This window comes from Balaenoptera musculus, chromosome 6 (assembly GCF_009873245.2).
Source record: "Balaenoptera musculus isolate JJ_BM4_2016_0621 chromosome 6, mBalMus1.pri.v3, whole genome shotgun sequence".
NCBI lineage: Eukaryota > Metazoa > Chordata > Mammalia > Artiodactyla > Balaenopteridae > Balaenoptera > Balaenoptera musculus.
In genome coordinates this window covers 112,420,331-112,435,636 of record NC_045790.1, presented here as the reverse complement: position 1 = coordinate 112,435,636, position 15,306 = coordinate 112,420,331, and the positions used below count along the sequence as shown (strand labels likewise).

General features: G+C 42.4%; 1 protein-coding gene across 3 annotated transcripts in view; it reads left to right on the top strand.

Moving 5' to 3' along the window:
• The window catches only part of DDX31 (DEAD-box helicase 31), a 72,707-nt gene that overhangs the window by 4,720 nt on the left and 52,681 nt on the right, over window positions 1–15,306 (top strand). For all 3 annotated transcript variants that reach the window (XM_036854865.1, XM_036854864.1, XM_036854866.1), the window contains exons 2-11: window positions 237–490; window positions 597–672; window positions 1,685–1,728; window positions 3,038–3,108; window positions 4,081–4,145; window positions 10,707–10,751; window positions 12,090–12,131; window positions 12,934–12,998; window positions 14,551–14,670; window positions 14,787–14,893. In XM_036854865.1, the coding sequence (XP_036710760.1) occupies window positions 237–490; window positions 597–672; window positions 1,685–1,728; window positions 3,038–3,108; window positions 4,081–4,145; window positions 10,707–10,751; window positions 12,090–12,131; window positions 12,934–12,998; window positions 14,551–14,670; window positions 14,787–14,893 (889 nt within the window). The remainder of the gene's footprint in view (window positions 1–236; window positions 491–596; window positions 673–1,684; window positions 1,729–3,037; window positions 3,109–4,080; window positions 4,146–10,706; window positions 10,752–12,089; window positions 12,132–12,933; window positions 12,999–14,550; window positions 14,671–14,786; window positions 14,894–15,306) is intronic.

Below are 15,306 nucleotides of genomic sequence, written 5' to 3'. Positions count from 1 at the left end.
GGTCTAGTAGATGGATTAGCTGAGGTTTGTGGGTGTTTTTTTTTCCCTTTTTGGGGGAAAAAAAAGGGCTGAGTCAAAGAATCTGATTGCAGACCCTAAACTGTTGCTTGACAGATGGGGCGTGATGGTCTCTGCAGGGAGAGATGCAATTCTGTGGGCAGTCAGGCTTCACTCTGAGGTCTGTTTTCATGGACTAATGCATCTCTTGTCACTCTTTCCTTTTGGGAACGATGCAGCAAGCAGCGACCAAAAGAAAATACCGAGCGTCCAGTGAGGCTCCCCCAGCGAAACGGAGGAGTGAAACATCATTTCTCCCGGCCAAGAAAACCGCTGCTAAAGAAACTCCAAGGACTTCTAAGGGGAAGGCACAGAAGACGTTTTCTCCCAAGAGGTCTTCAGCTGGTGCGAGTGATGGAAACCAGGAACGGAAACCGGGCATTAAGACTTCATCCCTTTTTAAAAACAACCCTGAGATTCCAGAACTCCACAGGTATGTCCACGTGTAGACGCCCTTCGAGAATAAAAGGAATTAAGTGTCTTCTGCCTTTTTCTTTGTTTCTTGGAACTGATGCCCGTGTCTTGTTCGTCATTTGCAGACCTGTAGTAAAGCAGGTGCAAGAGAAAGTGTTCACTTCAGATGCTTTTCAAGCCCTGGACCTCCACCCACATCTAGTAAGTATCCCTCCGTGTTTTATTGGTCTGTCGATTTTTTGGGTCTGTTTGTTCATTCAGAATGTCTGTGAAATGACAGTTCTAGGAAGAAAAAAAATCAAAGAATGGTTATTTTTGCGTCAAGTTACCTGGATGAACTCAGATTGATAAGATGCTCTTCCAGGACCGTTCACGTGAACTTACGAGTCTGTTCACTGTTCCCACCCCACTCCCCCTTTTTTTTAAAGAACTCTGAAGACTTGCCTCACCTAATTCATTTTAGGACTGAGACTCCACATATCGAACTTGAAATCCACCTCATATTACTGGGTAGATAACGACATCAGGGCTATTCTGGGTGGCTGATGTCACAGAGACCTTAGGAGAGGGAACTGAACCGGCATCTTGCTGTTAAGGGAGTTATAAAGAATTGAAGGAAGAAGGGGCTCTTTAAACATGCATTTGCTACAAACAAATGGACACTCAAAAAAAAAAAAACAAAAAAAAAACTGTGAATGAGTGTTCCAGCCTTATTTATGAACGAGGTGAGAAACATACATTCACTTTTAGGGAGTCTGGATTTCCTTGGCTCATATGGTCATGGCTTACCTACTCCTTCTTTCAGGTGGGTTACCTCTACTTGCTTTCTCACCTACAGGTTGGAGTGGGGTTTCCCAGCCTGGGTACCGTGCACGTCTGGGGATGGGGACCCTGTGTGACGGGGGCTGCCCCGTGCGTCGCAGGATGTATGGCGGCGTCCTGTGCTGCTACTCACTTAATGCCAGTAGCACCTCCACCCCCAGTTGTAACAACCAGCGATTTCTCCAGGCATTGGGAGGTCCGGGGGAGGCAGTGCTCAGAACCACCCCCAGCTGAGAACCACTGGGTTAGAGGAACTTGATTTGATCGTGGTCATCCATTTTTACCCCAGTATTTTCCCCTTTTTTGCATCCTTATTTGCATTAAATATATTTGTACCAAAAAATTTGTTAAAGAAAAGTTTTTTTGTTTTTGTTTTTGTCTTTTCTCTTAGATTTCCACAATAAATACGGTCTTAAAAATGTCTAGTATGACCAGGTAAGAGCTCCGGGTCAGTCTTGATTTTCTCAGGATTTAAGTGGGTATAAACAGATGAAATCTGAATTGTCTGTGAAGGACAGCAAACTCGTGTCTTGGCATTAGAGAACAGGCCAGATTATTGACCCTCGAGGGCTTGGTAGCCGCTCAGCTTCCCCACCTGGGAGATGGAGGGACTGGGTCTCCGTCCCCTTCTGCCCTCAGCTCTAAACTGTAAGAGATCTCTGCTCCAGAAGATGGTCTGCATAAGATCCCACTGTTGTCTGTGCTTCCTGAAAATCACTTGTCTAGAATACAGAATTTATCTTGTCATTTCTTAGTAGTAAGAATTAGAGTCAGCTACAAGATAGGAGTAAATACTTAGTTGGATATAATGGGATGCTGAAAAAAGTTCTTAAATGTTAGTGACAACTCCTGGAAAACAGAAATAGAGTGGTGACAGGTGTGGGGCAGAGATGACCCCTCTCTTTGAGTATGTATGATTCTGTACATTTTAATAAGTCACCTTTCACTTAGAAGTAAACATTAATAAGAGTATCAAAGAATAAAATAAGGAACCCCTTTATTATTTTTTTGTTCAGTTTTATCAACCAAATTTAAGTGATTTCCATACCCTTTTGGTTTTTTATTTTATTTTATTGAATTATAGTTGATTTACAATGTTGTGTTAATTTCTGCTGCACAGCGGAGTGATTCAGTTATACATATATATTCTTTTTCATATTCTTTTCCATTGTGGGTTGTCATGGGATATTGAATATAGTTCCCTGTGCTGTACAGTAGGACTTTGTTGTTTTAGTTGTTTGTTTTTGAAGACACACGTGGACACACATCTTACTGTGTCTGCAACAGTCATTTGGTTTTCTAGAGAACAGACAGCAGTTCCTGGCTGTCTGCGAGGCTCACAAGCGTCCTTTCATTCTTCTGCTTGGCAATCTTTGCATAATGTTTTATTGTTTCCTATTCCCTGGTTCAGAAGGCAGGAGAGTGTGTGATGTGCTTTTGTGGTGGCTCCAGCTTGTCATCAAGCCTGTCCCATTTTTCTCTTTAAGTACTGTAATAGAACGGCCAGTCTCTGGCTTGCCTCAACATTTGCAGCCCCAAAAGTTCCAAAAATTTAACTGAGGTTTTATTCTTCTAACCGTCAAAGGTTTCTCAGCCCTTCCCATGACTGTTTAGGTAACCTCTGAGGCGGCAGGTGATAGAACCTGGGGTCATTGCATTTTGTGTATCTTGCATCTCTGCGTGTAAACATGGGCAGGTGGTAGTTTATAGATAATCATGTGCTTTTTCTTTTGGGCGGCCCAAGCGTTCAGAAGCAAAGTATCCCTGTGTTGCTGGAAGGCAGAGATGCTCTCGTGAGATCCCAGACTGGCTCAGGTCAGTTGTCATTTGATTTCTGCCCTTCCTTCTGCCCTTCCTTCCTCCCTTCCTCTGCCCTTCCTCGTGTGGTGGGTTGTGTAGTGAGGTGTCTGTCGTGGTGGTGGCTGCTTTGTTTGGTTTGGGGGAGGGGCGGCCACGCTTGCTTCTGATTAGAGCCCTGAAAGGAAGGGGATGATCAATGGGGCCCGTGATCAGGAATGATCAGGAAGGAGTCAAGTCCGCTGTCATTTCTCAGAGCCCATCTCAGGGCTTTGCCTGGTCCCACCACCTGTGGCCAGAGCTGCCTGCCTTCACTCCAGTGGGCGATGACTCTTTCCTTCTGGTATTAAAACAGTCCTGCTGTGAGCACACACTGATTGGATGCTAGTTGTTTTGCTAGAACACGGAACACCGTTCTGGCGCATTCCAGAACAGTCTGGACTTGCTCTTCTGACCCTCGTGTGCTCTTAGTGGCAGGTCAGCTGTTCTCTGCTCCCCCAGCTCAGCCACCTTTCAGGTGGGTGGAAGCCCAAAGTTTTTGCCATCCTTGGTTTCTCCTTGGTCTTTAGAGGCCAGCTCTGGGGTTTCAGACTGGCTGGCTCCTCACCACGAAAGCACCACGGAAGACACTTACTTGACCACGGAAGCCCCTTTGAGAGGTTGAGGTGACCCCAGAGGGGGAGTTTTCTAGTTTCTAGGGACAGTCATTGAGTTGAGCTTCCGTGTGACCTCGGAAATGTATCATTGTCTACCTTGTTAGACGTCAAAGGAGCTGAAGGTGCAAGTTTATTAGAAGTACTGAATTTACAAAGCAGCGCTAGGAGTTGTGGCAGACAGGTGACTTCCGTTTCCACCTGGATGTGAGTGCACTTTTCCTGTCCCCAGACTTTAGGACGGCCCAGAGGTAGCAGCGCCGGTTCGTTTACTGTCTTTGGTTTTCTGACATCTACAGGCTCTGTGATTTTGATTGCTCTTGTACTTTTTTAAAAGGTAAAACTCTTGCCTATTGCATCCCTGTGGTCCAGTCTCTTCAAGCAATGAAATCCAAAATACAGGTGAGTAGAAAGTGTGTTTTTCTGGGAATTCCCTGGCAGTCCAGTGATTAGGACACGGCACTGTCACTGCCGAGGGCCTGGGCTCAATCCCTGATCGGGGAACCAATATCCTGCAAGCCACGCGGCGTGGCCAAAAAAAAGAAAAAAAAAAAGAAAAGAAAGTGTGTTCTTCTGTTACCGTTCACAGTGCGTAAGAAGCCGTCAAACTGAACCAAAGCAGGAATGTTGGGACCAAGAGAATCTTTTCGCTTAGCTTTGTTTTCCCACCTCTTTTTAGTTCATTTATTACATAAGCATGTTGCATCTGAAGACCGTGCCCAGAGTGGAATAGAATAAATATAAACAAATGTAACCATCATCTTAGTAGGTCTAATAGGGAATGTTTGTAAGATGCTCCCCCTGTGTCAGACATCGTGCCGAATGCTTTGCTTGTGTTGTCTTCTTGACTCTCTAACTACCCCAGTCCCACTGAGTTGGAAGGTACTATTATCTCGATTTAAAAAAAAGGAGGCTTGAGGAAGTTAAATAACTTCCTAAGGCCGTGCGGGGAGTGATTGTGGAGCTGGGTTTCCACCTCCATTCTCTTTGGCTCCAGAGGCCAAGCTCTTCTGACTGAGAAACGTGAACATTGTGTTGAAAACCGTGGTTTCTCATGAATAGTAGAAGTGAAAATAAGTACCCAATTAGCGGGTGTGACAGTTGGGCCTCCTTGTATTTAGTATTTTCTAGAACTTATCTTTAGTTGTGAAACACACTTAGTGCCTGGGCCAGAGGGGCCAGAACTGGGTTCCTTGGAATGGTCCCCTAGGAGGCCGTGTGACTGCCATGTTCTGTAGGCATAGGTGTCATCTCAAAACCCAGCCCAGAATCTCACAGATACACCCTGGTTGTTCTCAGTTGAGAGGAGACAGTGAGATCAGAAATAGGAAGAGAGATGGGTTCACAAACAGATGACGAGCTAGTTGGTTACTTTTTCCTCAGTTGGGACATGCAGAATTAGATGTGTATTGAGCCTGCCTGTTACTTGAATGACAAAATAAATAATGATGGTCTTGGATTACAGCCCACAGTCTAAAACAAATACCTATTGAGTCCAAGCTGATATAAATGAATTATTGAATAAGTAGGTGGGACGAGGGGAAGCCCTTCCTTATACTAGAATTCCAGTGAACACTTGTAGGACATCATCATTTGGCAAATGACACAGGAATCATCAGAGATGCTAAAATGAGTGGATTAAAGTGTGACGAAAATGGGATATTTACACAGTCTCAAAGTATGTATCCAGAAGATACAGGAAAAAATGGTAATTTACAGTGGGGAAGGCTGGCTGACGCCACCTTAACCAGGTGGTTGGATGGGGCCTCACCCGTGCCGGGATGTGTTGGCCTAATGTGTCTCCTGATAGGCGCACGAAGGATGAAACAGTACTTCTCTGGTTTTCGTGCCAAAAATGCACAACTCTAATTTAATCATAAACATCAGACAAAGCCGAATCAAAGGACATTCTACAGAGTGACTGGCCAGTACTCTTCAAAAGTATTAAGGTCACAAAAGACAAAGAAATACTAAAGAGCTACCCCAGGGTAAAAGAGACGAAGGAGTCATGACAACTAAATGCTGCGTGGTCCTGAATTGGGTCTTAGTCTGGAAAAAGCATGTTAATAGGTCAGTTAACGAACTTTGAATAAGGTCTATAGATTAACTGATAGTAGTGAATCAATGTTAATTTCCTATTTGATCATTGTATTGTGATTTTGAGACTCAATATCATATAAGGAAGCTGGGAGAAGGGTGTAAGGGAGTTCTTTGAACTATTTGTGCAATTTTTTGTAAGCCTGAAATTATTTCAGAACAAATACGTTTAAATGTTATTTAAACTTTATTTAAATGATTTTTAAATCAATAAATGCTACACAATCATCCAAATGGTGGAACCTTGTACAGTTATTAAAAGTGCTGTTTTCTTCAATTACTATTTGTGCACTTGACAGGCATTCTTGCTATGTTAAAAAGACAGGTTATAAAGCAGTATGTATAATATGACTCCAATTTCATAACTAATAATTATATATATATATACATATATATATATATGTATATATATATATATATATACACACATATATATATATATATGTGTACACACACAAAGATGAGAAAGATAACTTTTCAGTCTAATGCTGGTTTTCTCTGAGGTGGGTGAGTCGGAATTCTGTTTCCTGCAGGTGAGTGATGTTTTCTTCCATTGGGCACTTTGCAGTGCGGTGGTTCATACAAGGGCCTTAGCATCGTACCCGGTGTAGGTTAGAGAAGAAATGTGAATTATTAGACCAGTGTGGTAAAGTCTCATCCGTTTAGATACTCCAGGAGAGCTTCTAGTAGAGGGTTTTTTCTTCCTGGAAAGTTGCAGAGTTTGGGCGTCTATTTGATCTGGCGTGGGTCCTACAGTTCTGGCCCAGCTGTCTCATTTGCTGGATCCGTGAACGGAGGACGGGAGACCTGCGATTACCTTCCCCAGGTGGACAGCATTTTGGGGGCTCTGCTCAGATTCTGGGTCTGAGTGTGACGTGAGCGCATCCCCTCATCCTTGTGTGCCTCGTGGGGGATCACGGCGGTGCCTGTGTCCTGGGGTTGCCAGGAGGATTCAGGGGGTCAGCACACGGGGAGAGTTGAGACCTGCTTCCAAGCGCCTGGTGGTGATAGTACCCGCTCACTGAGTCTCCACTATCACTGTCAGCAACAGGGACGTGTGGCTGGTTTGAAGGGCAGTGTTCTGTTTTGTTTTGTTTTGTTTTTTAATTTTATTTATTTATGGCTGTGTTGGGTCTTCGTCTCTGTGCGAGGGCCCTCTCCAGTTGCGGCAAGTGGGGGCCACTCTTCATCGCGGTGCGCAGGCCTCTCACTATCGCGGCCTCTCTTGTTGCGGAGCACAGGCTCCAGACGCGCAGGCTCAGCAATTGTGGCTCACGGGCCTAGTCGCTCCGCGGCATGTGGGATCTTCCCAGACCAGGGCTCGAACCCGTGTCCCCTGCATTGGCAGGCAGATTCCCAACCACTGCGCCACCAGGGAAGCCCAAGGGCAGTGTTCTGAATTGCTTAGATTCAGAGCATTAACCAGCCATGTCGTTCTTATTTACTCAAGTATTTTTTTAATATCAATAACAGCTTGTTCTATTAAAGATTGGAATATTCTGTAGAGATGATTTAACAAGCCCAAATTTAATTCACTTATTTCAAGTGATGCTCAGTACAGGCCCTTGGAGTTCATTGTAAACAGATTTGACCTGTGAAAAAAACCTATCTTGAGGGAGCAGCAAATTCAAGGCACCGGCAGAGTCTTCAGTTACTTTAGTACGGAATGAAAACGGACTGCTTTTCTGTGTTTTCACACTTTCAGCTCTTTGGGCTCTGATTTTGTTTAACATCCCATCCATCCTTCCTCACTCACTTCTGCCCTTCGAGGAATTGATTGGTCTTTCTTCTTCTCTGTGTAGTAACACCTTTTGAAATGTCAGAATCTCTAACACTGCTGTGTTGATACCGTTGTACTAACATGTTTACTGTTCCTCGCCTGGCTTCAGCGCAGTCTCGCAAAGTCGATGTTGAGTACAGATGGCTGTAGTTTGAATTCCAAATCCTTTTCTCCTTGTGGGTAAATGTTTCCTATGGAAAATATGAAAACCATATTTGTAACTTAGTTTGCTGCTAAATCTGTGCTTAGCTTCTACACTAACGTATTCGATTCATTCCCTAAGTGTCTGTGAGCACTTTGGAGGTGCAAGGCACTTCTGACTTCCTGGCCCTTATTATCAGATTACTTTGTTTTCTTCTATTATTGTTACTGTTATTTGTAGGTATAATGTACATGTTAAAAAAATTTGAAGAGCACCAAAAAATATGCAGTGACAAGTAAGTCATTCTACTGCCCCTTGCCCTGAGTGGCACAGTTCTTCTCTCAGGATGGGATGGTCCTTATCACCAGTCTCTTGTTTAATCCTTCCAAGGATATTCTTTGCATATAAAGCAAATCTGACTATACATAGTTCCCCTCCCCCTTTTGTTGAAGTTTTTGTTTGTTTGATACGCAAATGGTTGCTTGCTGTGCGTGATTGTCTGTGCCTTGCTTTTGTTCACTTAATACGTTTTGGGGATGGTTTCTTATCAATACCGTGTTGACCCGCCTTGTTTTTTTAATGGCTGCCTAGTCTTCCACTATAAGTATGTACCATAAATTATTGAGTCATTCCCTCATTGGTGGAATTTACATGTGTTCAACATTTTGCTACAAACAAAGCAATTAAACAACTTCTTTTTTTTTTTTTTAAATAAATTTATTTATTTATTTTTGGCTGTGTTGGGTCTTCGTTTCTGTGCGAGGGCTTTCTCTAGTTGCGGCAAGCTGGGGCCACTCTTCATCGGGGTTGCGTGGGCCTCTCGCTGTCGCGGCCTCTCTTGTTGCGGAGCACAGGCTCCAGACGCGCAGGCTCAATAGCTGTGGCTCACGGGCCCAGTTGCTCCGCGGCATGTGGGATCTTCCCAGACCAGGGCTCAAACCCATGTCCCCTGCATTGGCAGGCGGATTCTCAACCACTGCACCACCAGGGAAGCCCAAACAACTTCTTTATACACACGTATGAGTCTCTCTTTTTGAGAAATTCCTATAAGTGGAATTTGCATTTTTATTTGGTAGATAATACCAAAATTGATCTTTAAAGGAGTTATACCAACTGGGATTCCCACCAACAGTGTATAAGAGTTCCTGTGTGCCTGTGCCTTTATCAACACTATCGGCTGTTTTATTTTTGCTCATTTGACAGGGGAAAAATATTGTATCATAGTTTTGATTTGAATTTCTCTTAGGAGTAAAGTTGAGCATCTTTTCTTACATTTAAAAGCCATATTTTGAATTCTTATTTCCATAAATTAGCTGTTATATCCCTCTCCATTTTTCTATTTGAGTTGTTGGTCTTTTTTATTTTTATTTTTAATTGAATTACAAACCTTCTTTATAAACTAAGAAATTGGCCCTTTCTCTTATATGTGGCATATTTTTTTCCCCACGTTGTCATTTGACTCAATTTTCTTTAGGTATTACTTTTCCATTCTGAAATTTTAAAATTGTTATGTAATAAAATTTATCAGAGTTTTATAGTTTCTGAGTTTTATGTCATCTGTAAAAAGGCCAACTTAATTCCAACTTTATTTTTCTAACTTAATTTTTTTTCTAAAAGGACATTTGAATTTTCCATCTTTTCACTGCTGATATAAATTGCCTCTTATCATATTTCCTGACTTTCTATATGTATTTGATTCTATTCTAGGCTGTATTTGTTATTGTAATCTCTATGTGCTAGCATCAGTTTTTTAAAACTATTGTAGATTGAAATTGTCTTATCATCTGATGTTGTTCAGAAATGTCTTGATTATTCTTGCACATTTATTTTTCCATATGAACTTTGAAATCAGCTTGTCTGGTTATATATATTATTTTTTATAGTCATATGTATGTATACTTGGGGCATTTTTAAAATATTTTATATATGCATAAATATGCATGTTCATGGCATTTTTATTAGAATTACATAACATTTATGGATTGATTTAGGGGGAATTAGCTTATTTATAATATTGAGTCTTCTTATCCAAGAATAGGATACATTGTTCCATTTATTCAAATTTTATTTTATGTGCCTCAGAGGTATTTAAAATGTTTTATTGTATAGATTGTGTACATTTTTTGTGAAGCTTATTTTTTTTCACCTTTTTTGTTTTTTTGTTATTCTAAGTGTGATTCCATCTAACTTTCTGTGTTGGAAGGCTGTTGATTTTTCTGTATTAATTTTGTATTCAGCTAGTTGACTTGTCTTTTTTGTAGTAGAATTTCAAGTGATGTCTTTTTTTTTAAAATTTATTTAATTAATTTATTTTTGTCTGCATTGGGTCCTTGTTGCTGCGCACAGGCTTTCTCTAGTTGCGGCAAGCAGGGGCTACTCTTCATCGCTGTGCATGGGCTTCTTGTTGTCGTGCCTTCTCTTGTTGCGGAGCACGGGCTGTAGGATGCGGGCTCAGTAGTTGTGGCACGTGGGCTCAGTAGTTGTGGCTCACAGGCTCTAGAACGCAGGCTCAGTAGTTGTGGCACACGAGCTTAGTTGCTCCATGGCATGTGGGATCTTCTGGACCAGGGATCAAACCCGTGTCCCCTGCATTGGCAGGCGGATTCTTAACCACTGCACCACCAGGGAAGTCCTCAAGTCCTGATTTCTTAAGTTGTTTTTGTTTTTGTTGGTTTTTGGGTTTTTTTAGGATAAAATATCATCTGCTAATAATGACAACTTTACTTCCTACTTTCCAGATTTATACATATTTCTTTGTCTTTTCTGATTGCATGGGCCAGAACTTCTAGATTAATATTGCATAATCATGAGGGTCGTGGGCAGGCTTAGCTTTTTAATGAACTGCTTCTGATGTTTACAAGTGGCCACCCTTAATCTCCCCGTCTGGACCTCTGTGACCTGCGTTCATTCAACTAATGGCATTTCTTTCCTTCTGTGTCAACAGCGTGGTGACGGCCCCTATGCTCTGATACTAGTGCCAACAAGAGAGGTAAGCAGTCCCACTTTCGGAGTGCTAAGCAAGTACTTTCAGTGATATTGTTGAATTTAAAAGTGGTTTTTACCATTTTTTCCCCTGCTGCACAAATCACTACACCCTTTCCTTTGCCCAGGAACCATCCTTCTGGCTCCTGACAAGAAGAAAAGTTCAAGTACTCTTTGAAAACCAGAAGTTTTTTGGTTTTGGAAAAGTGTTTCTCTGTTATCTAAAAACTAATGACACTATAAATTTCTGTCCTCATAAAAGGAATAATCACATTTTTGTACGTTGTTTTTTTCTTTTACAACTTAATTAAAAAATAAAAGCAGTTGACCCTACAAATGAACTTTTATTTTTTTAAGAAGCTACCAAAAATTTTACTCGTTTCTGAACGTTAAGCTTCTTGATGTTTTTCTTCTTTCGTGGTGGAAATCTCTTCTATCCGATTTATTTTATTTGCCTTCAGAGGCAATTTCAGATTAGGGTATCTGTTTCCTATATCAAATGCTAATCACTTCCTTGCAGAGAATCAATCATGGCGATGGAGGTTTCTGTACAGCCTGCAGCATCCTGTCTCAGCTCCATCCATTGAAGGAGCGGGCACGGAGCTATTTAAATTTTTACAGCAGCAAACTCCTCGCTACTTCCCTGGGATGCTTCCTGAATACAAAACGTGTGGAAACTGTATATATATCCTTGGATAAAGGGATTATGTAGAGGCTTTGTTGATGGTTGTTAATGGTTATAAACTATTCAGTACATTAATTTTCTCTTTCTCTGGTTTCCACTGGGCTTGTTGGTTTTTTCTTTTTTTCCCCCTTTAATAAACTTGGGAAATGACCATCTCTGTCTTTAGCTACTGCTCTGCCCCAGCATAGCCTTAGGATATAGTCATGTCACTTGTAAAGGAACGTTCCCAAGGCTAGCCTGTTGCGTTACTGTGTGGTTTACCCCTTCACACATATTACATTCTCTCTCTTTCCAAAGGGAGCCAGGCTCAGGTTGACTCTGTTTCATTTTCTTCCATCCTTGTGTACCATAGACTACTTTTCTGTGTGGTACTCTGGGAATTTGAGCCAGCAGAGGGAGCACAGAACACTGTGTTTGTGTATGTCCGAGAAATAGATGTGATGTCTCTAGCCACATTCTCCAGACGGACAGTTTTCAGAATCAGTCTAAGAACAAGGTGTATTTCCCAAGTAGATTCTGTGTATAGGGCTTTTTTAAAAAAATCCTAACTTGAGGTCCAAGGTTGGATCCTTATCACTTTACACTGTCTAAATTTTTAAAAATAAATAAAATGGTAAGAAGGGACCTTGCTCATTAACTCTAACTTTTTAATATTTACAGCTGGCCCTACAAAGCTTTGATACTGTCCAGAAACTGCTTAAGGTAAGGCAAGCCATGAGTTCAGTTTTGTCTTTTTTTCTTGACTTTTTGAGGAAAGAGAAAGATACCACAGTGTTTTCTTTATTTTCAAAGAACTAGGAATTACTGCAGTTTTCCTTGTATTCCCTGGATGTCTCTGCTCACCCCAGATACAGTTTGTAGGTTTTTATTGATCTGAACCTTACGAATCACCAATTTCTAGCTTAGTGAGATTATTAGTGTTTCCTGGTACTTCGGGTCCTGTAATCTGTTCATCATAGTCACTAGCAAGCCACCTACAGAGACTCACAGGTACAACCTTAAGGTGATCCAGTGAAAGCAACTTAACAAGCTGCAAGTAGGGTTTGTTTAAGAAAGAAGGGAGAGAAAGCTTCCAAGCCAAAGGCTGCCAGCCCACCGAATTAGACTGAGAATTGATCTTTCCTTTCTTTTATCACGAGTGGGAGTAAGGAACCGTTGTACTTGGGTTTGATCTTAACCAAAAAGGAAAAAAAAAAAGGCAATAGACTTACTGAATTGTGTTTTCAATTCAGGCTCTACAGGGAAAGGCAGAGAAGCTACTTGAATCACTTAAAAAGCCCACATTTCTCTCTACAGTGTCGGAAGCTAGTCGCATAGGTATAATTTAAGTTACTGCTAATATCCATGGGCATGGCAAGGCCTAGGAATTGTGTCTGCACAGTAATACCTCCTGCAATGAAAAGCCGAGTCCTCCCTCACGACCTCCTTAAGGAAAGGGAATTTGGAATCAGCCTCTGCAGTAAATGGGGCTTTGCATTGATTTTGGTCTGATGTCTTTCTGTAGCCATTTACCTGGATTGTGCCTGGAGTGTTAATGGGAGGAGAGAAGAGAAAATCAGAAAAAGCCAGGTAGGGGGAGGTTTGTTTGTTGTTAATTCCTTTTAAAGGCTGTCCTGTCTTCCTCTTCAGTAAGACTCTGACCCTTCTCAGCCTGGGAGAGCCTTGTCTCAGATGATGGTTCCTAGTCCCAGTGTGTGGGGACAGATTGAGTCCCCAGGGAGTGGTCACTCTAAACGGTGCTGTTTTTTTAAATATTGGTGAACCTACCAGGGGCTCCCTTTTGATGTGGTCAGTAACAGATCGTTACCTTCTTAAATCTCAACCCCCACCCCGCCCCCGAGACCCACGGTCCCCCCTTGTTAAGGATGCGTCCCCCTTGACTCCCTTTTGTGGATATTGGGAGTTTGGGAATTTTGTTCTTTGATTTTACAGAAACAAGATTATAAACCTACATAATGCTTTGCATCTTGCTTTCTACACCCAAATACATTGATTCCTAATTCTGTGTTAGAATTGGTAATGGGTGTCAGTAGAAAATTGTTGCAAGAAGTAAATTCCAAATTGTGTGCATTCTTTTAAAAACGTTTTTATTTTATTATAGCTTAATGCTTAGTAGTTATGCTCAACTATGTGTGTAGTCTGTAACTGAGGAGCAAATATTCAACTTGAAACCTTCAGGTATTGGTTAGGGTAAGATTCCGCTGTAACTAACAACAGCAGTGGCGCAAACAATATGGAAGTTTTTTCTTTTTCTTTCACATTTAAGAAGCGTGACGGTAGCCTTCGGGGCTGGCATGGTGCATGCGCCAGCGTGAGGACCCTGGCTCATTCTGGCTTTTTGTGCCACTAAGTGAAGCTTCCATTTTCAGGCTTTCCTCATAGCGTTAGATAGTTGTTGGAGCTCCAGCCATTGTATCTGATTTCCTGCCAGTAGGAACAAAGATAATCATACCTCCTCTTTTTAAAGGTACTGGTGGGATTTGCATGCTCCCTTTATCCATTTATCTTATTGCCATAACATAGGCACGTGCCCACTTAATTACAAGGGCAGCTGGAAAATGTACTCAGCTAAAAGTTGTAGGCTTTTATTACTATGGACTAATGGGATGAAGGATGGTTGTGGAGTAAGAAGTTAGATTTATTCCACCTGGTCCATGGGGCAAGGCTAGGCCTATTGCATGGAAGTTACAACAAGGATCCAATGTAAGAAAAAAGCATTCTAACCATTAAAGCACGTTGGCATGGGATAATGCATTCAGGTGGGAGGCTCCCTGGCACAGATGCCTTCAAGAACAGATTAGGGGACCATCTATCTGGAATATTCTAGGAAGCATCTATGGATCAGATAAAGGGCATTGGGTTATATAGTAAAGATTCCTCTGAGACAATTTTAATAGGATTTCAGATCTTACAGTTATGTTTTGTAAGACAGAGAAACTTCAGAGAAAAATTAGAACTTAAATATATCTTTGTATCCACTTGTCGTTACGCTTGTCATGATTTCAAGCTGTGGCATGTTGGCGCTGGCCATGAATGTCTCCTCCTTAGCCTTTTCCCTGTGTTTTCTATTGCTATGGCTCCATCTGATTTACTTTCTTTTATGATATATAATTTTAAACAGACTCCGGAAAGGAATAAATATCCTCATCTCAACTCCCGGACGCCTCGTGGATCATATTAAATCCACAAAGAACATTCATTTTCGTCGGATCCAGTGGCTGATTTTGGATGAAGCAGACAGGTGAGCCCTCCCAGGAAGCGGGAAAGGGCTGTTTCTGTGGTCTTTGCCGAAACTTCTGGAACCCCTTAGTGTTCCCTGTATTCACGTAGATTAAAACTCCTCCCTTGACACCACAGAATCCTGGATTTGGGTTTTGAAAAGGACATCACGGTGATACTCAACGCTATAAATGCCGAGTGCCAGGAACGACAGAACGTCTTGCTGTCGGCAACACTCACGGAAGGTGAGTTGGGAAGAAGTGCTGTTTGTTCTCAATGGAGAGGAAGGGCCTAGATGCGAGCTGCGTTGTTTCCCAGCAGCGATTCTCAGCCTCGGTGGGGAGCGGGCGAGGAGGACAGTGTCCCGAGAGGACTGCTCTTCAAACCATGTGTCGTGTGCTCCCGGCCTCCCTCTCCCATCATCCTGACTCTCTGGTCCCCAGCACGTGGGGAAAGGGAGAGGGGGCAGGTCCCAGGCCCAGAGCCCTCACAGGAGGGAGAGGCTGCTGTGCTCCGTCAGGGTGTGGAGGGGGGGAGGAGGCTGCCTGCCGCCCACCTGGTGGTCTCGTGAGGCTCTGATCGCGATTGCTGCCCGCTGAGAGCAGGGCTCTTGTCCTGAAGGTGGTGACCTCTATCCCAGCTCATTTTTTGGTGTAAT